Source organism: Ursus maritimus, unplaced genomic scaffold (assembly GCF_017311325.1).
Source record: "Ursus maritimus isolate PB19 unplaced genomic scaffold, ASM1731132v1 scaffold_17, whole genome shotgun sequence".
Classification (NCBI taxonomy): Eukaryota; Metazoa; Chordata; class Mammalia; order Carnivora; family Ursidae; genus Ursus; species Ursus maritimus.
The window spans coordinates 60,492,604-60,515,824 of NW_024424119.1; the positions used below are offsets into that span (position 1 = coordinate 60,492,604).

The 23,221-nt window shown below is 52.4% G+C and overlaps 1 protein-coding gene across 2 annotated transcripts in view; it reads left to right on the plus strand.

Annotated features, from left to right (window-relative positions):
* Positions 1–23,221, plus strand: part of CACNA1B (calcium voltage-gated channel subunit alpha1 B) — a 196,642-nt gene that overhangs the window by 140,195 nt on the left and 33,226 nt on the right. For both annotated transcript variants that reach the window (XM_040632311.1, XM_040632313.1), the window contains exons 27-36: positions 2,628–2,724; positions 4,385–4,545; positions 7,488–7,625; positions 8,401–8,602; positions 8,883–9,047; positions 9,347–9,457; positions 9,874–9,957; positions 18,414–18,419; positions 22,087–22,203; positions 22,584–22,649. In XM_040632311.1, coding sequence (XP_040488245.1) covers positions 2,628–2,724; positions 4,385–4,545; positions 7,488–7,625; positions 8,401–8,602; positions 8,883–9,047; positions 9,347–9,457; positions 9,874–9,957; positions 18,414–18,419; positions 22,087–22,203; positions 22,584–22,649 — 1,147 coding nt within the window. The remainder of the gene's footprint in view (positions 1–2,627; positions 2,725–4,384; positions 4,546–7,487; positions 7,626–8,400; positions 8,603–8,882; positions 9,048–9,346; positions 9,458–9,873; positions 9,958–18,413; positions 18,420–22,086; positions 22,204–22,583; positions 22,650–23,221) is intronic.

Here is a 23,221-nt window from a genome sequence, read left to right on the forward strand (position 1 = left end):
TGTGTGTAGCCCCCCTCCTGTGTGGGGTTGAGAGCATCTCAAGGCCCACTTGTCCCTGCCATGGCTTGTGGTTCTGACGTTGGGCGGGCAGGCTTCTGGTTTGTTTGGTGCCTGCCGGTAGGGTCTTCCAGAACAACTTACGTGCCCTGACCTCGGCTGCACTGCTTGGCCAGCGAGAGCTGGTGGGCGCTGGTGGGCATCCTCCCCTATCGGAGTGTTAGACCTCCGGTTTCTCGGACACCCTAGTGGACGACACTCAGCTCCCTTGTGGCTGGGCCTGGATTGACTCCCTCAGACCCTGCATGGTGGTGGGCATGGGACAGGTGTGGGGGGCCTGGGTGGAGCTGCGGAGGAGACCCGGAGATCAGGAAGGTCGGAGGGACGGTATTCTTCTCTGAGCACTCGGGGAGGGCGAGGCTCCCTCACTGACTCTCTTCTCTTTGTCTCTTTGTTGCTGGACTCCCGGTAGGAGCTTCATGGGGTAATGCCTTCCCTCTGCCCCGCGCACTGCCCCACATCACAGCACAGCATGGCCGCTCCTGGGCCAGCCCCCCACCACGCCTCACCTCCGCTCATCCTCCTCCACTGTCCAGAGTGCATGCTGCCAGCAGCCGTGTCCCCAGGCCATGTGTTGCTGCCTCGCCTCTGGGGGCTGGGTTGGGGGCTGGGGCTGGGGCTGGGGCAAGGCCAGCCCTTGGCGACTGAGTGCCGGAAGCTGGGAATGGGGCCCTGAGGGCAGGGAGGGCTCTGGGTGGGGGCTGCTGTAACCATGACTGCCGGGATGTTGGACATCCCGGGGCACCTTCCCACATCTCTTCTCTGGCAACGGGGCTTTCTTGCTTCTCTGTTCTCATAACTGCCCCCCTGCAGTGAGCAGCATCTTCACTGGGGGTCTTCCCCGGTTTTCTTGTATGTGAAGTGTCAGCGAGGGGCTTGCAAGTAAGACAGGGGAAGGGGTACAGTCCAGCCAGGTGGCCTCAGAGCAAGAGAAAGGCTGTGAGCTGGCAAGTGTGAAATGAGGCCTCCAGACACAGAGCACAGACCACCTTGAGGCCTGTCCCTGCAGAGAGCCCTCCCCTAGCAAACCAGAGCAGTGCCCCTCCCTTCTGCAACCCTCAGGTGTCTGCCCACCCACCCTGCCTCCCGTTCTCTCTGTACTGGTCTCAGCAGGGCTGCTGGAGGAACCTGGTTTGGGGGCGGGTGTCTGGAACCCTGGGGTGACAGAGACACCTGGCACGGTGGTCTGGAGGCTGGGTGTTTCAGAGGGAATTCGATCTGGTTCTGGAATATAGGCCCTGGCTGGGTCTTGGGGCAGAGGTAAGGGACTGGGGATTCCCCAGCTCTCTTTAACCCACAGATCCTACCTGGGCCTCAGAGCTCACTTTCCCTAGAGCTTAGCAGGAGCCCAAAGAAGACTAGAGGCCCTGCCCCCTCTCCCCATGCGCAGGCTCCTGGGGAACTTGGAGGGAGGTGACCTCTGAGCAGGATGGAATGGGACTCCCAGTCCCGAGTCCTCAGCCACTGCTGAGGGTGGGTGTGGCCTTGCTTCTGAGAATTGCCTCCTTAGGCAGTCGATGGGGGTCACCCCCCACCCCCATAGCTGCCCTGGCTGTGGGCTGGTGAGAAGGCCAGCCCCCAGAGTCTGACAATGACTGGGCCCCTGGCAGCCTGAGGGAGCCACCTGGGCCTGCTCCGCCTTCCTTTGTGAGGGACCCCCGACCCGGGCCCCCTGGTCCCGGATTTCCCAGCTTGCATCTGGTGCCTGAATTTTCTTTTCCTGACTCCCTGTCTTATTCCCCCAGTCCGGGTTTTCTTGTCTGCTGCTCTCTTTGTCTCTCTGTGGGCTCTTTCCCCCTCCCTCCCTCCCTCTCTGTTTCTTTCTCTTTCCTTTGATCTTTCTTTCTTCCTTTGTCCACCGCTTGCATTGCATTGTCCCTCACATCACCTCAGTATTCATCTAACTTTCTCTCTTCTTACTCTCCTTCACTCCTTCCTTTCCTGCATGCCTGTCATCCCTCTCCTCCTCTCCCTCTCAGTCCGTTTTACATCATCTGGAGGCGTGTGGACGCGGCTGAGCAAGGACAGGCAGGGAGAGCCAGACATGTTCCCCTCACCTCCCTCTACCAGGACTGAAAAGCAAGAGAAACCAGCCCTTCCAGAAGGCTCTTGCACTAATGGCTTGTAGGCCTTCGTGTGCTGGCCCTGAGCGAGGTCTGCAGTCCTGGGGCCAGCCCCCTCCTCTCCTCTTTATTCCCATTGTTGGTTTCAACATGGCAGCCAGATGAAGCTGGTTTGGGGTGGGTGTTAGAGGACCACTAGCATAGAAACGGTTGACGTGGTCTGTGAGAAGGCGTTCTTCCCATCTGGGAGCCCAGCTTTCCCTCTACATCAGGTGCGGCTGACCTGGTGCTGGCCTTTGTCTGCTCGGATGAGGCCTTGGTCATGCAACCCACAGGAGGAGGTGTGGTGGCCTGTGGTGCTTGCGGGGCAGAGGCCTCCCTGTTCCCAGGTCTTGCATCCTGGGGCCTAAGACACCAGGCACGGGGGAGTGCAGCCCAGTGGGCTTTGTGGGAACTGGGCATAGGTGCGCACCCTGCCTGTCTGCATGTGTGGCTTCTCCCTTCTAGAGGATCCAAAGGGAAAGACATCAACACCATCAAGTCCCTGAGAGTCTTGCGTGTCCTGCGGCCCCTCAAGACCATAAAACGGCTGCCTAAGCTCAAGGTGAGAGCCTGGAGTTGGGGCTTGAGCAGCGTGCAGGGCTGTGCATGTATATGTGAGTGTAGGCACGTGTGCACATGTGTGTGCTGTGCACGTGTGTATATGTAGGTATGCGTGTGTGCACGTCTGTGCACGTGGGCGCACAAGTGTGTGTGCCTTTGTGCACGCGTCCTGTGTCTTGTGAGTGCACCTGTGCCCCTATAACTAACCCTGTCTGGCTGCAGCCTCCCACGTGGGATGGGATGAGCAGAGCTGAGGGAGGACCCACACCTGTTTGCTCAGATCACACACTGTGTAAGTGGGTCCAGCTCCCTCAGCTCCACGCTGCTGCACAAGAGCGAGCTTCCTCGCAGGAGTGTTCTGGAAGGCTCTTTGTCCTCGACCCAGCAGCACCAACAGCTGTTGTACAGGGAAGGAGGGGCTGCCGAGGGGCACCTGGGTGGGTCAGTCGGTTAAACATCCAACTCTTGACTTTGGCTCCGGTCGTGATCTCGTGGTTGTGAGATCGAGCCCCACGTCAGGCTCCGTGCTCAGTGGGGAGTCTGCTTGGGATTCGTTCTCTCCCTCTGCCCTTCCTCTCTGTCTATGAAATGAAACGAAACAAAATGAAATGAAATTTAAAAGCAAAGAATGAAGGGGCTGCCGAGAGAGGCAGAGGGTTCTGAGGGAGATGCAGGGAGGGCAGGGGCTCCTGAGAAGTGGTTCCTGGGCTGGGCCCACAGGATTGGTGTGGCTGAGGTTCTGGATAAAAGGAGGAGTGTGAACCCAAACCCTTGGACTTGTGCTAAGATGTGAGTTTACTGAGCGTGTTCCCACGGTGAGGAATGCTGTGATGCTTGAACTCGTTTCATCCCACCAGGTTGTGCAGTGAAGTATTGTGAACAGCGTGCAGAGGTGAAGCCGTGTGGGGTTTATAGAGGGCAGTGTGCTTGTGAAGGGGTGGGCTGGGGTGGCTTGAGGGCAGCCAGAGGCCGTCTGTGTCAGGTGGGGACTTGGACCTGGGCTGGTAGGTCAGGGGTGTCGTGGACACTGGGCACGTGGGCCGTGGCTGCCCTTGCTGAGGCAGCTGCTGGTGTCTGAGTGTGCCAGGAGTGTCTCAGCAGAGGGTTGTGGACCTGCTTTTTTGCACAGCCAGAGCAGGATGGGGGATCTCCTCAGCTCTGAGAAACAGGGACCAGGGCCAGGGTCAGCAGTCCAGGGTCAGCCAGGGAGTTCAGGGCAAGCTGAGCTTCCAGGTAGGAAAGATCCTGAGAAGAAGCCCGGACAGTGGTGCTAATAGGTGACAGAGTCATCTCTGGGCCACACCAAAACATGCCCCAAGTCCCTGGCTCGGAGCTGGCCACAGCGTCGCTGCCTTTCTGCCCCGTATGGGTTCCCACTGATGGGCAGGGGCCAAGCGTGACCCACCGGCAGGCCCAGATGCAGGAGCAGGGGGCTGGCCACATGTCCGTCTCCACCCCTTTCCCTCCGTGTCAGCCCCCCTGACGCTGCTTGACCTGGTCACCCTCACTTAGGTGGCCTGTCCGGCAAATGTGCTGCCAGGGTCAGCCCGTCTGCTGTGCCAGCCCCTGTAGCACCCCCTGCCCACTCTTCCGGTCCTGGGAGAGGCCGCGGAAGGCAGCTTCCCGCGTTAAGGCGCCTGAGCAGAGCCCCGTCCCCGCAGGCTGTGTTCGACTGTGTGGTGAACTCGCTGAAGAACGTCCTCAACATCCTGGTCGTCTACATGCTCTTCATGTTCATCTTCGCCGTCATCGCGGTGCAGCTCTTCAAAGGGAAGTTCTTCTACTGCACGGACGAGTCCAAGGGGCTGGAGAGGGACTGCCGGTAAGCCGACGCAGGGCCGGGGGTGGGGAGCCCCGTGAGGCCAGGGCTCTGGGAGGGGCCTGCGTGTCACCAGAGAGCTGGCGGGTGTGCCTCTGTCCCCAGGGCCACACCAGGGACTTTCGGCACATTTTCCTCAGCGGACTCAGGGACCAGCGCCTCCCAAGCGACATGCTCTTCCTGCCCGTAGACATGGGGAACGCGAGGGGGCCACTGGCGTATTGCTGGAGGCTCTAGGACCAAGGGGCTGGAGGAAACAGGAGAACTGCCCTCGGTGGGGAGGAGCAGGGGAAAGGGAAGTAGGTAGAGGTGCGGGTGCTGAACAGGGCAGGGCGGGAAGCTCCTTCTCCACCCACATGACGGTGCAGGTGCCTGTGTTCATGCAGTGTTCTCTCCTGCGAGCACGTCACCACGTACTTAGCCCTCGGTGCCTGGTGGGCATGGGGACGTTCCCAGGCCCAGGCTCTTGTGAGCAGTGCTGCTGTGACTCCTCCGGGGCCTGTGTGCTGGGACGGCATGTACACAGTGCCAGCCTCACAGTGCGGTTGCAGGGCTGTGCACTGTGCTTGTGTTCAGTTTCTGCAGGTGCTGCCACGTGTGTGTGTACAGTCACTCTCCTGCCACACACGTGACAGCTCCGGTACTCCCCAGCGGGGAAACTCGTGCTTTCTGTCTTTGGCTCTTTGGCCTTTCTGACATCGGGCTGGTGGCATTTCTCTGTGGCGTGATTTGCACTGTGTGGTGCCAGTGATGCTGGGCGCCTCTGCAGGTGACCGACCGCTCAGGTGTCCCGGGAACGGTCCGTGCAAGCCTTCGCCTGTTTTCCTGTGTGGGTTGTCTTTCTCTTTCTGATTGGTTTCAGAAATTTCGTAAAGTCCTCGATAGTCATCCTTCATCAGATCTATGGATTATGGTTGTCTTCTCCTCCCTTGTGGGGTACTTTCAACTTTTTAAAACGTGTCTTTTAAAAAACAAAGTCTTGATTGTCGTATAGTCCAGTTTATCTGTTACATTTAGCACTCTTTGTTTCCTGTTCAGAAAGTCTATCTGAAGGTCAGGGACATGTTATGTTTTCCTCTAAAAATTTTATTTTGCCTCTTTCACATTTAGATCTGGGATCTGTCTGGGGTTGGTTTTTGTGTGTTAGGTGAGATATGGATAAAGATAAATTTTCTGTAGCTGGATATCCCGTTGACCCAGCACCCTTTCCCCCATTCAGTGATATTCTTTGTTTTTATTAAAATCTAATTCAGGGGTGCCTGGGTGGCTCAGCCGTTAAGCGTCTGCCTTTGGCTCAGGGTGTGATCCCGGGGTCCTGGGATTGAGCCCCGCATTGGGCTCCCTGCTCGGCGGGAAGCGTGCTTCTTCCTCTCCCACTCCCCCTGTTTGTGTTCCCGCTCTCACTGTCTCTCTTGTCAAATAAATAAATAAAATCTTAAAAAAAAAAGATATAATTCATGTGATTCATCCATTGAAATTACACAATTCAGTGATTTTTTTAATACATTCACAGATATGTGCAGCCACCACCACAGTCAACGTTAGGACATTTTCATAAGTTAAAAAACAACACAAAAAACTCCCATACCCTTTATTACTCATTAGCTCCCCATTTCTTGCCCCTTAGCAACCATGAATCTATTTTTTTGTCTTTCTAGATTCCCCTGTTCGTATAACGGGAGTCGTAAATACGTGGTCTGTCGTGTTTGACTTCGTGGTTTTGAGGTCACCCACACTATCGCGTGTGTCAGAACGTCATTCCCCGTATGGCTGCATTTATTCCGTGCCGTGGTGCGGTACAGTTCGTTTATCCGTTCCTCGGTTGTTTCCATCTGTTGGCTGTTGGGACTGATGCGTGCGAAGTGTTTATGTGGACAGTGGTGTTCATGTCTCTGGAGTGCCTGCCCAGCCCTGGGCCCACTGGGTCCTGTGGTGATTCTGCTTACCGGTCTCAGGGACCGCCAGACTTTTCCACCATGGCTGATCCATTTTATTTTCCAGCAGAGTGGGAGAGTTCTGATTTCTCCACATCCTTGCCAGTGCTTGTTATTTTCCTTTTTAAAAATCAGTTACAGCCACCCTCTAGGTATAAAGTGATACCTCACTGTGGTTTCCATTTGCCTTTCTTGGATGACTTACCCTGCTGAGCAACTTTTCATGTGCTGTCTGGCATTTGTATTTCTTCTTTGGAGAAATGCCTCTTCAGATAGTTTACCCGTTTTTTAAAATTGGGGTATTTGTCTTTTTTATAACTGATTATAATAGTTCTTTTTATATTCTGGATTAAAGTCTTATCAGAGAGACGATTTTCCAATATTTGGTCCCATTCTGTGTGTTGGTGCCGTCTGTGAAGCACAAAGATTTACATTTTGATGATGCCCAGTTCACCTGCTTTTTTCTTTTGTTGCTAGTGATTTTGGTGTCATATCTCACAATCCTTTCCCTCATTCCAGGCCCCCTGTGTCTTCTTCTAACAGCTGTCTGGCGTTAGCTCTTTCTTTTTTTTTTTTTTTTTTTAAGATTTTATTTATTTATTCGACAGAGATAGAGACAGCCAGCGAGAGAGGGAACACAAGCAGGGGGAGTGGGAGAGGAAGAAGCTGGCTCATAGTGAAGGAGCCTGATGTGGGGCTCGATCCCATAACGCCGGGATCACGCCCTGAGCCGAAGGCAGACGCTTAACCGCTGGGCCACCCAGGCGCCCCTCTAGCGTTAGCTCTTATCTTTAGGTCTTTGGTCCATTTCGAGCTGAGTTTTGTACATGGAGTGAGGTAGGGTCCCGCTTCCTTCTTTTGCGAGTGGACACCAGTTGTCCCAGCAGTCTCTGTTGAAGACTGTTCTTCCTCCACTGGATGGACAGCCCTTTCAAAAATCAGTTGACCATAGACAAATGGGTTTAGTTGGATCCTTTGTCTTTAAACTCTGACCTCTGTTCTCATTTCCAGGGGCCAGTATTTGGATTATGAGAAGGAGGAGGTGGAAGCCCAGCCACGGCAGTGGAAGAAGTACGATTTTCACTATGACAACGTGCTCTGGGCTCTGCTGACACTGTTCACAGTGTCCACAGGAGAGGGGTGGCCCATGTGAGTGCTCGCTCATTGTAGCAGGTCAGGCCAGAGCAAAGGGGCAGCTCGGGCAGGGAGTCCCAAACTCTGCATCTGTTCGTGTTTTAATCACCCAGCAAATATACCATAGGCTCTTGTACCTACGGGTAAGACATGGTTCTGCCGTCCAAGAGTGGGCAGCCTGGGAAGAGCAGAAGATTAAGGCAAAGTGCACAGCATAGTGATTTCCTGAAAATCGTTTTTGAGTGGCTGAAGACCAGAGGGAGGGTGGGGCTATTCAGTGTCTCCTGCCTACCCTTCTGGCCTCAGTTAAGGGTGGACAGAGGGATTTACATGTTCAGTGCCACACTGGATGACAGGGGACTTCCTTTGGGACTGGGAGGACCTCTGCTCAGAAGATAGGATCAATGCTGTGCCAGGAGCCCAGGACTTTCTAAAGATAGGCGAAGCTGGGTATGAACTGGTATGCTGGGCATGAGCAGATGTGAGCCAGGAGTAAGCAGGGCAGAACTCCTGAGCCTCCACCTGTCCTGTGGTTAGGACCTCTGGCCCCTGGAGACCTTGCCTTGATTGCCCTCCAACAGCCCTGAGTACAAACCCTATCGGGAAGGTAGTCTACCTCAGGAGACTGAGGTCCTGGGGAGCGGGCCTGGGCCTGCAATGTTGAGCTCCCCCTTCCTCTTGCCGTCTCTGGGCTCAGGGTTGGAAGCCTCACCTGCGATGCAGGTCTTGACTTTCCCGTGGCTCTGTCCTCAGGGGTCCCCCTGACACTTGGTGTTTGCCCTTGGTGCAGGGTCCTGAAACACTCTGTGGACGCCACCTACGAGGAGCAAGGCCCCAGCCCCGGGTACCGCATGGAGCTGTCCATCTTCTATGTGGTCTACTTCGTGGTCTTCCCCTTCTTCTTCGTCAACATCTTCGTGGCCTTGATCATCATCACCTTCCAGGAGCAGGGGGACAAGGTGATGTCTGAATGCAGCCTGGAGAAGAACGAGGTGGGTGGCTCCCTCTTCTGCCCCACGTGCATGTGCAGTGAATGCTCTGCTGGGCTCCCCTGATGGGCAGCGTGGGCAGGACCGCTGGACTTCCCTTCCACATGAGACTTGCTCACCGCCGCACAGCTGGAGGCCAGCACAGGTGCAAGGAGAGACTGAATGTAGCTGGTCAGGGCTGCCTGTGAGGATAGAGGAGACAGGTGTGGGGTGCAGTGGGTGGTGCAGTGTGGGGTTCCTCCCACCCCTGCCATGTTCCCAGTGCTCCTTTCTCCCCCTGCAGAGGGCTTGCATCGACTTCGCCATCAGTGCCAAGCCCCTGACGCGGTACATGCCCCAGGACAAGCAGTCGTTCCAGTACAAGACATGGACATTTGTGGTCTCACCTCCCTTCGAGTACTTCATCATGGCCATGATCGCCCTCAACACAGTGGTGCTGATGATGAAGGTAGGTGGGCCAAGCACGGGTATGGCGGGTGCCAGCTGGGGTGTGAGAGCCGTAGTTGCAGCTGATCATGTCCTGGTCGGCATGGGATGCCTACAGAAGCCCAGTGCCCTGGGTTGTCTGCGGGCTGAGACGGTGAGAGTGTGCTGGGAGAACGCAGCGGGGGAGCCGGGACAGGTGGCCCTACCCCGGGCAGGCATGCAGTTCTCTCTGCGTGCTCTGGCAGGAGGTCAGGGTGGTCCCTGGTGGGGTGTCTTGGGGGCAGTCGAACCTGTGGCCAATGGCACTCATTCCCCATGCAGTTCTATGACGCACCGTATGAATATGAGCTAATGTTGAAATGCCTGAACATCGTGTTCACATCCATGTTCTCCATGGAATGCGTGCTGAAGATCATCGCTTTTGGGGTACTGGTAGGTGCCTTGGCTCCCTCTTGGCTTTTTGGTGGTCTGCATTCTGGCTCCCTCTCTGTAGGGGGACCTTCAGGGACTTATAGCTTGGAGCTGGGAATTCCCCAAGCCCCCAGAGCAAATGTGACGTCGCGGGGGCCCTGAGGAAGGGGCTGCTCCAGTACTCTGAGCTGCCTGAGCTCTGCCCCTAGCCCAGCTCCTGGAGACAGGCGGGGCCAGGTTCCTCCTCTCTGGACACACAGCTCTCAGTTCTGCACCTGCCCAGACCCACAGGTGTTTGCTTACCCAGCTGTGGTGTCTCACCTGGGGTTCCCCATCTGTCCCTTTGCTCCTTTCCTGATTAGGGGCTCTTCCTGCAACTCCTTGCCTGGCAGAACCCTTATCAGCCTCTAGCAGTAACTGCTCTTTTTTCTCTCTAGAACTATTTCAGAGATGCCTGGAATGTCTTTGACTTTGTCACTGTGTTGGGAAGTATTACTGATATTTTAGTAACAGAGATTGCGGTAAGTAGCATTTCCTGTCCTTCCTCCGGGGCCCCAGACTGGTTTCCTTCTAGGTGGTGCTCCCTCAGTGTGCCTCCAGGTCCTGAGTGTTAGCCCCTTCTCTCTTGCCAGAGTTCCCCAGGAGCCCCTGGAAAGAAGGAGGCTCCTCTCCAGAGGTGGAGTTGGGGATTGGGGATTGTCTTGGGAAATGCTCTTTCTTGGATAAGAAAGTGGTTTCAAAAAGGTCTTCTAGTCTGGTGGTCTGAGAGTCACCTAGGAGCTCCATTATAACAACTGAACAGGAAGACAAGAATCTTTTAAATCTGTGTGTGTCTAACAAATCTAACAACTTGGCACAGAATTACATGAATTAAAACCAACAGGAATTTAGAATATTTTAGAATATCAGGTTTGTTTTACGTGTGTGTGTGTGTGTGTGTGTGTGTAAATAAAACGAGATACTCATTCATATCAGACATACACGGATTATACGTAAAAACTGACCAAGTGCTAAAACACAAACTTGTCTCAACAAATTTCAAAGAATCTGAATCATAAAGCAATATTCTTTGAGTACAATGCATTAAGTTAGAATTAAACAGCAAAAAATCTCGTCTCTGTCTTAGGTTGAATTCTCTAGGAGCAGACACTGAGGTGGGTTTCTTGTACAACTCATTTCTTAGGAAGCACTCACAGACAAAACCATGAGAGAGAGGTTTGGGGAAATGGATGGGTAAGAGAAGAAGGATCAGAAATGTTGTGTCTGGAGCCAAGCGTTGGGGTGAAGTTGGTTCATCCCCCATGGGGGCTTGGAGACAGGGTGGTCACACCTCAGTGCTGCAGAGTTCTTGCCTCTGTACTGATTAGTCCACAGCTAAGGGCTGCACCTGGAGGTTTCAATTGTCAGATACCTCCAGCCCTTCTCAGTGCACCCCACATGCAGGCAAAGCAAGCTCTGGCACCACTGGGGAGGAAGGAATATCAGGCGCCATGGTAACAGGGCCGCACTGGAGTGCATGAGTGTCTGCTGTTAACCTAGCCCCACTCAGCTCTGCCCACATCTCACACTGCGTTCACTTCCTTCATTCTTCAGGATGGTGCTGGTCACAATGTCTTGGAGAAGAGGGTTGGTAACCAGCCAGAGCTAGTCTGAGTTAAGTTGATGTTCATTAACTTATTCTCCATATCCCCCTTTTAGGGTTCCCTGACTGGTGCCCAGCCTTCTGTTGCTGTGGTTGCTGGGCCGGATGAGGCAGCCTACACGGTCACCCTATGTAGCCCAAGCCCTTGCTTGTCATACCCTTGTGTGGCTCTGGCTGCCATGGTAGTCCAGTCATAATTAAGACTGGTCATAGAGCATCTAGAAAGGCCCTAGTGAACCCTCTGGTTTCCAGATAGACTTCTTCCTACCCTGTGTAGTGGTAACCCTGCCCTTCTCAATAACCAGCACCAAATACCCTGGCCAGCCTGGAAACTCTGCTGTGCCTGCTGGTCTTATGGCATAAGGAGCACAAGTGATGGGGGGCGCACCATGACTTTGGTGTTGCACAGTGGAAGCCTTCCCTACCCCTTCAGCCAGGACCTCTATATTTGCCAAACCTAAACTTACAGAGATGATGAGGACAAACCTAGGGTTGCTGGATGATAGTGAGCGGGGCCACCCCTGCTTCCACCCCTTGCTTTCTAGGTCTGTGCAACAGTTGGACACCAAGTACCATCTCTTGTCTGTCAGTTCATCTTGAAGGACAGTACCCCAACCCCGTGAGGTACATCGCCAAGCCAGCATTTCATCTGTGCCTTTAAGAGGCTTTTTCAATATTTTATCAGGTTGCCATCCTGAGTGATGTTGAATAAGATATGCCATTGGATCCTGAGTCACCTGCTGCTTTGTACATCCTTGTGCTTGCTCTGAGTTGATGTTATGCGGAATCCCATATGGGTAAATCTCTGATCCTGGTGCAGGCCAAGGTATTCCATCAGGAAAGACAAACCCACACCCAGAGTATGAGTGATCCCAGTTGAGACAAACCACAGCCATTTCCAGGTGAAAGGATTCCCATGTAAGCAAATTACCACCAAGTGGCTGGTTGACAGCCTAAAGCATGGTGCATTGTAGAGGCCTAGTTGACTTCTGCTCATAATGGGCTGGATGTTTAGTAGTGGCCATGGCTGGATCAGCCTTGCTGAGAGGGAGCCCACCTGTTGGGCTCAGGCACAGCCTTCATCTCAGCCATCGTGGTCACTCCATTCATGGTCTACTATGTGAACATTGGAGCTGGTGAGAATAGAGGCTGGCTGTCATCTGTTGGGCCTGGTTTTTAGTGCCCCTACAGCTATGGATGCTCTGTGGTGGACATCGATGTGTAATATAAGGACCTGCATGCGTGTCGCATCCATTCCCTAGGTCCATCTGGATGCCTTTCCCCCAAACTTTGTTCCCTCTGGAGCCCTGGCCAAGCTTTAGCTCTTGCCTAAGGTCCTGTAATCCATACCATGGGCAACTTCTTTCTCCATCCACACCGTGGCTGATCAGGTTCACTACCTAGAGCTCTGGCTCACCACTGTATTTCAGGTCGTGTCTATGTGGGGTTCTAGTGAGGCTGCACCAAAGTGTTGAGCCAACTGCTTCATATATCAGGTTTGAGTTTTTCCTCCTGGCTTTAGTGATCATGCCATGATATGTTGGGGTAGGAGTGAGCTAAGGAAGACAGGTGCAGCAATGGTGAGAGGCCTGGGGCACTGGGCCACCTGTCATGTGACTGTGCCTTCTAGCTGTGCTTGGGTTTGGCTCTGGATGCAGCACTTCTGTCATAATACTGGATTATTGGCAGGCCTGCAACACACACTCATAAGGAGAAGTATTGGTGTCATAGAAACAGTTGTCTCATGGTCAGACACAGTCTCCACCAGGACCCAGTCGCCAGGAGTGGCCCCTCTCGTTGGTGATGTCTTCAGCAGATGACATGGCCTTGCTCCAGAACCCTAGGTGTTTGCATTAACTTCTGTAGGCGGGCTTTCCAGAGACTCCACACGGTGTCTTATTCTACCACAGACACCCTAGCACTGTGGAGTCTGTTGTATCTTACGGCCCAAGTTATAGGGCTCCTGGTACTGTAGCCTGGATCTGCTAGAGAGCCCTCTCTTGCTCTGAATCCTCTCAAACCTAGCAGCTTTGTGTCATCTGATAAATGGGTCACAACAGTATTTCCTAAGGGGTGTACGCCATCTCCAAAACTCAAGGAAGCCTATCAGGAATAGGAAGTGTGAGGTGTGGTAACTAATTTGTCTTGCCTCATACCACTGATTATAGTAGTCTTATGCATTAATTAGGCTTCTACCTAAAATATGAGGAGAGATCATTCTTACCCTAAACAAATTCTTCCAGTGAGTAGAAAAAGAGTGAACATTCTCTATTTATATGAGACTAGTGCAATCTGTGCAACACAATCATTTAAAAGATCGAGGATAACAAAGGAAGATCATACTCCACTCTCACTCATTAATGTGCATGTAAAATGCATCACAAAGTCTCATTTACATTAACAGGTCAAATGACACTATTAATGTGACCTTGTCCTGGGTGCAGAGAAGACGTTCAATAAAACTCAGATTGTATTCATGATAGAAATTATTAGCAATCTAGGAATTATTGACTTGATGAAGAGAATTTACCAAAAATCCTGTGCTACCATCACGTAATGGTGAAATTTGGGAAGAATTCCCTTTAAAATTAGAAAAGGACAATACCTATAATCACTCCTTCTTTTCCACATTGAACTTCGGGCCCTGGTCGGTTCAATAAATTGAATGTCAGCTCCATGGGGATAAAGGTTTTGTCTGGTTAGCTGCCATATTCCAGTGCTTGGAATAGTGCCTGACATTTTAGGTATTCAATAGACACTTGTTGAATGAATAAGACAAGAAAATTAAATAAAACACCTAAGTATTAGAACAGAAATAGACAAAGCTGTCATTATTCATAGATAGCATTATTAGCTATGGATGAACTCTGGAATAATCTTAAGCCGATAAGATTTTTAACATGGTTTAACATGGTTGTTTAACATGGTTGCTGAGGAACATGGTTGCTGAGTAGAGAACCTGAGTGAGTAGCTGACTGCGTGTCATTACAGCAGCAGCGGTCCTGACTGTAAGCCTAACAACACTTCATGTGGAAAGGTCCTAAACCGCAGTGAAAGATCGTAAAGAAGACTTAAATAGATGGTGTTATACAGCACGTCAAATAATAAATAGTGTCAATTCGAGAGATGGTTTTGCCCAAACTGATCCGTAGATTCAATGTAATTTCAATAAGTGAATTTGTTTTTGTTTTGTCTGTCTGTTTTGGAAATTGACAAGTTGCTTCTAAAACTCATTAGAAAGAGCCAAGGCCCCTTAAATACTTGAGATACTTAAGAGCAGAAGGTGCTGCTGGGGCAGTGGTGGTGGAGACATACTGTTCTTGTTGATGATAAGATTCATTATAAAGCTAGAACATTAAGACTGTGGTGCTGGCTCGGGGATCGTAAATGAGCCAATGGACAGAATCAAGAACCTAGAATCAAAATCACTCCTATATGGAAACTTGATGTATGACTGTGCTACTTAGTGGGAGACAATTCAACAATTGATGTGGGTATAATGATGATCAATATAGGGAAAAACAGAAATTGGATCTTCACACCATTCACAAAAAAAATATATTTTGACTGGATGAAAGTACTTAATATAAGAGGAAAAACCTTTAAAAATCTCAGAAGAAAATACAGGAGATTATCTTTAAGACCTCGGGATAGGGACTGGTTTCTTCAACAAACTATAGGAAGCACCATCCATAACCGGAAAAAAATTCTATAAAATAAAGAGCCTCTGTTTATCAAAAGAAGAAAGGACAATCCATGAAGAGGGAGGGGATATTTGCATCCCATTCCTTCATGTGTCCGTTATAAATATTTATGCACTGCCTATCACGTGCTAAGCAGTATTCTAAGTGCTGGGACAGAAGATGAAAATCTCTGCTCTTCTGGAGTTTCGTTCCAGTGAGAGAGACACGGTGCGACACCATGAGAGGCACTGGGAGCAGGCAAAGCGGAGAAGAGCTATGAGACACAGGGTGGGGGTCCTTTGATGGCTGTGTGTCCAGACAAGATGTCACTGAGTTGGTGACTTCCGAGTGAAGATGTCTGGGTTTGGGAGGACGTGGAGCAGGGGGGCCTGGGGAAGCAACACCGAGCCCTGCGCCCGCCCTGCACCTGCACGCCCGAGGGAGGACGTGGGCACACTGCTGCAGGAGCAGCGTACAAGGGGTGAAGCAGCATGGGCAGAGGAAATGGGGAGCAGGGAAGGGTTTGCAGTTGCAGTAAATTTTGGTTTTTATTTTGAGTGAGGTAGGAAGAGGAGTGACATGATCTGGCTTTTCAGACCCAACCTCTGACTGAGAATACAGTGCAGCGCCCAGGCGGAAGAGGCTAGGCGACTTGGGTTAGTTGGGTTATCCCAGAAACAGACCCCAAGACAGGAGTTCAGTACAAGTCATTTATCTGGGAGGTGATCACAGGAATACCAGGGGAACAAGGAAGTGGTCCGGCCAACGTAAGGTACTATGAAGTTACCACTGTGGGTCCTCCATTATCCCAGCAAGTGGCAAGGCGACTGGGGTATTTTTCAGCAAGTGCTGTCAGCCACTAGTTGAAGACTGCTGGTGAGAGGGGTCTCTGGCACTTGTGTCCTGGCCTGGGAAAATTCTCAGGGAAAAAAGATGTAGATCCTGACAGTTGAGTATGGGGCCTGTGAGGATATGAGTGCCACTGAGCACCGCGGCAGGGGTGCTGGGGGTTTGGGCGAAGGTGAGAGACCGTCATTCTGGATGTATTTTCCAGTAGAGCTGCAGGTGGACCAGATGCCGGTGTGAAAGTTGAGGCAAGAGTGGCATCAAAGTCTGAGCACTTGGGAACATGGTTATCACTAATTGAGATGGGGCTGACCGTGGGTGGAACAGGGTTGTTACGGGCTGTTTGTCCATGTGGACTGGGAGCAGTTTGTACGTGTTAGATTTGGCCTTCCCGAGGGAGTCATCCAACAGGCTGTCGGACAGATGGGCCTGGAGTTTGGAGAAGAGATTCATGCCATTGTCATAAGGTTGGGAACCGTGAGCATATAAGATGATATCAGACCCATGAGACTGAATGGGATCAATAAAGGGGAGAAAAGAAGGAGCTACTGAGCTCTTGGATGCACCAACATTTAGTGACAAAGGCATGGCCGGAGGGCGGGGAGGTTTTCCAAACCACTAACGAAGGTTAGTGTCCAGATTGTGCAAGGCTCTTCTGTGAATCGTTAAGAAAAACAAAAGCAACCAAATGGAAAAAGCTGAAGGTATAATTGGGCATTTTACTAAAAGAATAAGAAACAGAAATGACCAATTAACATAGGAAAAGCTGCTCAACCTTACTTGTAATTAAAGAAACGTAAAGTGAAATGACCTTGAGATGCCATTTCACACCCTCTGGCTTGTCAAACAGGAATTCCGGCCATGCCAACGGTTAGCAAGTGGGACAGCCGAGCCTCCACACTACCGCTGGGGGTGTTCGTTGGACAAGCTTTTTGGAAAAGTGTGGCAATCCCTAGAAAGTTGGACATACGCATGTCTGCAGCTCAGCGACTTTCCTCTTAGGTACACACCAGAGGGTGTCTGGGCGGGTGGCCTGGAGACACGCTCACACAGATGTCCGTGGCTACACCGCTCACAGTAGCAGCAGAATCACCCATCGTTCTGGTACGTGAACACAGTGCAGTGACACCCGCACTAGAGCGTGGTCTCCACACCAAGAGGGCTGCTTCTCAGAAGCAGAGTTCGCTCACGGTCAGTGTAAGTCTGCCCAAGTCCGAGAAGGCCGCGTACAGCAGAGTCCCGTTACAAAGGTTAAGAAAAGTCAAGTATGACACGTTTTAAGAGTTTGTGGTAAGACAGTGAAGAGAAGCAATTATTAACAAGAATTAAGTGTAGCTGCTACATCTGGGGAGGAGAAAGGGAAACAGTAAGGGCTTCGAAAGTAATGGTGACATTCTGTTTTCTTTAAGCTGGGTGATGAGTATATGGAGATTTTATTATTTGTCTTTAAAATCTGCATCCATACACATATTTATACATATTCTTTTGTGTATGTGGTATGTTTCATGGTTTTAAAAAATCAATAATCCACATAATGTGGGGAAAAGTTCCGAGCTGCCATTTTCGCAAAAAACCCGAGGATGTGCTGTGACACCAACCGTTGCCATTGCGGCATTGCCCAAGGGCTTCTCATCCAGATATAGTTCATGCCAGTGTGGTTTTTGGGAGGAGCGAGCTGGCTGCTGATCCCCACGGGCCTAATGCTTGGACACAGGGATCTTTGTTCCCGAGAGAAAGGGGATAAAGGGACCCAAACGCTGAGCTCCCATCCGCACGGGCACTGCTCTGGGGGTTTCTTCCTGTGTGGCTCCTCGCCAGAGAGGGCAGACTGATGAGCGGGCATCAAGGGCGGGGGTTGCCAGACATGCAGACAGCATGATGCCCAGCTGGCTTCTAGGGACACCTCCATCTCCAAAGGGGCCCACACACAAGGCAGAGACCTTCTGTAGCCCTGCTGCCGGACACTCGAGACTCTTTGGTGTCTGTTCCTCAGCTGCTGGACACTCGAGGCCAGGGTAGCTTGTGGTCGTATCAGACCTTACTTCAGATAAGCCCCCCATGGCCGTGCCATCAGCCCCGATGCCCAGCAGGGCTGGTGGGAGGGCTGAGGAGCTGCCTGGCTTGGAAGCTCCGCTGCGCCCTGGCCGCTGGTGCTCTCGGAGCTCAGTCCTTCACCCTGTTCCGCCTAGAGGGGAAAAGATGAAAGGAAGCCGACGTGTGGATTAGTGGCGTCTTTATTTTCGTTCATTTGTAGTCACTTCATATGTTACTTTGTGAATGTACTTTTTTTTCCTTAGGCAAAAATATGAGTGTCAGTTCCCACCTCCAACTTAATCAAAACAGAGTAATAGTCTTAACAGGGTTATGTAGAGACGGCGTTCCTAAGCAAGCATCAAACTGACATTGATTTCTTTGCCTGGAAATAAAAAAAATAAGTGTCTGTGAGTCATCTTTGGATTTGCATTACAAACAGGAATGCAAACGCGCCACCCTGTCTGCATAAGCTACAGATGCCAAAAATATGTTTTGATTTGATGCATTTTAAGCAAAATATGCAAAGTTTACTAAAATCCTAAAATTTTCCAGTGAGGTATTCAAAGTTTGAGTTTTTGCTTGTGTTGATGACTCATTTTCTCTTTTGTTTTCTGTTTTCTTGATTTACCTTAACCTACCTGCTGACTCACGCCACCCAACCAACATACAATGCGAAAACCATGTCTCCGTCTGTATGTTGTGCACCTGCTGCTCAAACACCCTAATTTGTAAATAATACGCAAATATCCATCCATGAAAACATCACATATAGGAAACGGTTGGTTTCATGACTTTAAACAGTTCTTAAAACTCCTAGCTTTGCTTGCTCTGCTCCTTTTCTTTCTTCCACGTCCTGTGACCTCTCACCACTGCCTTCCTGAGGTGTGTGGTCAGAGTCTGGCGGTACCCATCCCCTCTGGCCTCTTCTCCTCAGCTCCTGGGGTCCAGCAGGGGCTGCCGAGGGCCCTCCCAGGAGCCATTTGATCCAGGAACTGGCCTTGGGTCTAGAGAGGAGGTAGGGTCTTCTGAGTGAAGGGGGTAAGTGCCCAGTTTTTCCTGTTGGGATTCGGCTCAGAATTGGAGTGATTTTGTAGGACACGAGTTTGGACCTAATCCTGCAGAGTCCGTGGTTTCTCTTACACCATCTCCCTCCTGCTGTGTCCCCGTCATACCAGCAAACATGGCTGGTTCTCCCCAGTGGCCTCTGATGGTGTCTCCTACAGCATTCTTCCTGGACATGTCCTTCTATAGGGAATCCTCTCTGGGCTTCAGGGCTGGAAGGGATTGGAGATTTTGTCTTCACGATTCAGAAGGGGTTGTGTAAGGCCTGACGGAGTGGGAAGATGGTCTGCCCCCAGAGACAGTGGAGCACAGGACTCCTGCCTCCGGGCATCGCTGATGTGCTAGCGCAGCCTTGCTCAGCGAGCTCGTGTGGAGTGCAGGTGGCGTGACCCGGGGCTTCCTTCCAGGCCTTCGGGGATATTTGAGAGGAGAGCAAAGATACCAGGAGCAGACTGAACTGAGGCTATGACTGGAAATTCACATAAAGTGGCAAATATTTGAGATTCCTGTTACAGAAAATGAACATTAATAAGTATTTCACAAGTGGAGCAGAAAATCTTGAGTTTTGAGAAAATGCCATTTTCTGCTGCAGAAGTACTCATCTCACTCAGGCCTCTTTGGGGTCATTCCCTGTCCACTTAGGAAGACCCCCCCCCCCCGCCCCGTGTCCTTCCTCTTCCTTCAGAGCACACATCAGCGCCTGACATGCTGTGCATGTTGGGGTATGCAGAGCTCTTCTTTCTTTTCTTCATCATTGCCCCATGAGAAGAAAGCCAAGGAGGGGACGCTTGTGGGACCTTGGCGTCAGCGTGGAGGGCGACCCCCAGCAGATGTGCTCAGGTCACTTTGCTGTGACCTGACTGGTGGCAGTGAAGTACTTGGATGCAGGGCTTGCCGATCTGGGTCTGGGGCCAGCTGATCACCTTTGTGGGGGCCGTTTCACAATGCCCCGCGTACCTTTAAACCCCTTAAATATCGGACTCCTCACCGTCTGGGCACAATGTCCTAATGTCTCCATCTTGTGGATGAGGAAGCAAGGGGCTCAGAGGAGCCAGGGACCAGTGTACCCTCAAGGTGAATCAGCTGCCACGTTGAGGGGTGCGATAATGCATCTTTGGGGCGCTCTAGACCTTTCCTGATGCAGAGGCAGGTGGCAATAAGGAAGGGCACGGTTTTGAAACAGTAGGTGGAATAGTGGGTGCTCTCTGGTGTGACAGAAACCATGGACTGTGGGAGGATGGGGCAGACTCTGACCACCTCCAAGGAGTTGGCTGAGGCCAGAGCCATGGGGAGGCTGCCGTGTGCTTGCTGGCCCCCCGCTCTCCTGCATGCACTTTGCATGGTGGTGCCTGGCAGCTCCCGCCCTGGGTGCGGCCCTGGTGTGCTCTGCCTGCCACACTGTGCTCGCAGTATCTGTGGCTGCTGTCACCATCCGTCCTTATGGCTCTCTAGGGCTGTCTGTCTCTTGCCACCCCCACCCCTCTCCCGAGTGCCCACTGGAGCCCTGAGAAAAGATGTCTGGGAGGAGGGGTGAGAACTTGAGTCTCAACAAAAAGTAGGAGGTGACGTGTGGAGCTTTGCGTTTGTGCACTGTGGGGATGGACAGTGCCTTCCCCCTTGTCTTGCTTCCCTTCTTTCTCACCCAGAGCCTATATTTTCCCCAGTGTCTCCAGGAAATGCTCTTGTCCATGCCAGTGGCCTGAGCAGAGTGCTTGGGCTGGGCACATGCTGACTGTGTTAGTACAGTTGTGGCCCCTCCAGACCCAACTGAGCAAGTGCTTTCAAAGTGCAGACCTTTGAGGAGGCCAGGCACCTGGAAGCTCCCTCCCCTTCCTCTGCTTTCTTGTCTTGTGCAAAGGCTTTCCCAGCACTGTAGGCAAAGTCTCCTTTCCATCTCTGTGCCCATCCTCCTGAGGTGACTGGCTCATCTGAGAACCCTGGGGCCCACGGGGCAAGTGTGGATGTTTCTTGGCCATCCTGTACCACTGAGATTCTCTTTCCCCAGCACAAGCAGGTGAGGGAGCTGTAGACAAACCTGTGTGCCCTCCAGGGTCACACCCTGAGGTCCACTTCTGCCTTCTTGCTGATCCAGACCACAGTCAGCACCTCCTTGTGACTACCAACCTTGTGACTCCCACCCCATGGCTCCAACATCTCACCCCCCAGCAGACACAGTCTAGAGTCTCCAGCCACCCTGGTGGGAACCAAAGGGGCAGACAAGGGCTGGGTTGGGGCCACTGTCCTTGGAAGTAAGAGTGAGATCTGCCTCCCCACTGAATGCCTCATCCCAGCCAAGACCAGATGGGCAGCCCTGGAGGGAGGGCAGCCAGCTCTCCCCAGGCTCCCCATGCCTCCTGCACGTGCTCTCCTGCTGCTGCTCTCATTCAACATGTTGTGTTCTCTTTTCTCTTCATTTTACCACGGAATCTGGCAATACGATGTGTCTCAGCCTGAGCTGCTTGCATATGTTAAAACACCAAAGTGGCAGGAAGCTGCTCTCAGGCTGCGTGGGGGCACCTGGTCTCTAAGCAGGCAGAGGGTGGGGAGCTGCCCAGGGCCACAAGCACCCCCATGTCGTGGACACCGTCCAGAGCCATGCTCCCTGAAAGGGTTGTGCCAGGAACTCAAGGTGCCCCTGGGCCAGGGTGGAAGCCTCACTCCCAGGTAATCGGTGGAATCCAGAGATTATTCCTTCTTTTTGTGCTCTGTTTTGAACCTCTTAGATGAGGGAGCAGTGCTAGATATCCCGGGATCTCTGGAGTTGAGACCATTTGCGGATTTCGTAAGTGGCTTCCGTGATGTGGGCAGCAGGATCTCCAACGCTTACACTTCCCGTGGTGACTCGTCTGCAGGCACCGGGAGCAGCCCCAGAGGAAATGTTTGCCCCTCTGCCAGGTCCCGGGCAGGCAGGGGCTTCACCAGCTGTGTGGAGAAGGGAAGGGCCCTTCAGAGGCTCTCAGTGGAGAAGCAGCCCTGCCCGGCACTTGGACGGCTTGGCTGTGTCTTGCAGGAGGCGGTCAGTGTTAGAGGCCCACCCACAGTTGGTCTCCTGGCTCCACTTGGCAGCAAGGAGCTGCTTCTGAGACTCTCTCTCTCTCTCTCTCTCTCTCTCTCCCTGTCGGGTGCAGGGGAGCCTAGGGGGGAGGGGTGTCTTTGATTTGCTGCATGAGAAATGATTTGCAGGACAAGCTTTACTTCTGGACGGTTTTCTGGTGGCTGATTGCTGCTTATACTGTACACCAGTGACTTTTCGTTCAATCTCTCTTTGTATCCACCTTTCCTCGGGACCACAGCAAGCCAGGGAGAGGTGGGTGGGAGCAGCACGCCTGCAGCTGCAGGAGGCCGGTTTCCGCAGGTTAGAAAACAGCCTCTCTTCCCCACAGAACAACTTCATCAACCTCAGCTTCCTCCGCCTCTTCCGTGCCGCCCGACTCATCAAGCTGCTCCGCCAGGGCTACACCATCCGCATCCTGCTGTGGACCTTCGTCCAGTCCTTCAAGGTGAAGCCCAGGCACGGCCCTCGTGCCCTGACCCTCCCCTCTGGGATGCACAGTGGCGTGGCCGCCACCAGAGCAGCCCCTCGCCCCGGAGGCTCCTTGTTGGCACCCGTCACCCTGTTGTAGGTGACAAAGACATTGTAAGTGACGCAGAGAACACCTTGATGGTGCGCACTGACGCGGAGGTGGGTTCTGTGACTGACCGTAGATGAAGGAATCGAGGCGGTCACTTGGTAGAGGGGCTGCATGGTCACTGGGGTGGATCTGCGGTCGCTGGGGTCTAAGCGGCCCCAGAGACCTGGCCCCCGTCCGCGCTGCGGACGAGGCCGGAGCACGGTAGCTGGGCAGCCCTCCTGGAGCTGCCGTGCCCTGTGTGCCCACAGGCCCTGCCCTACGTGTGTCTGCTCATCGCCATGCTGTTCTTCATCTACGCCATCATCGGCATGCAGGTGGGCACACCTGATGGGACGGGGGCAAAAGGGGCTCCTGTGTCCTGGGGCACAAGGGCTCTGATCAGGGCCATCAACCCGTAACAATGACAGATTGACACCTGGGGAACATTTCTATGAGGCAGGTGTCGCTTTAAGCACTTTATGAACTTGATTCTCAGAAAGGCTGTTCTACCTATAATGACACTGAGGTTGGGCACCACGAGTTGGGGCTCGTCACCCAGAGTCCACTAGGGAAAGCTTAGTCCCACAGTCTGTGGGAAAATGCACTGCTGTGCTCCTGAGTGCAACCCCATCGGGCTGTTAGGGTGTCGGTGGGCATGTTTAATTGGGTGCTGGGCCCCCGTGGGGGTGGAGCTTTTGAGCCCATCTGCCTGGTGCTGAGCGGCCTGCAGAGAGAGCACCAGCTGGTCACTCCGTTAGTCCAGAGACTGACCTCATCTTTTACAGGGAATGACGTGTTACAGAAGAAAAAAAGTCCACAGGATCCTATCAGATCACTGTCCTGTCAAATTCAGCTTGGATAGTTTGGATTGCTGTTATTTTGCCAAAGAACCCTTTGTCAGCTATTT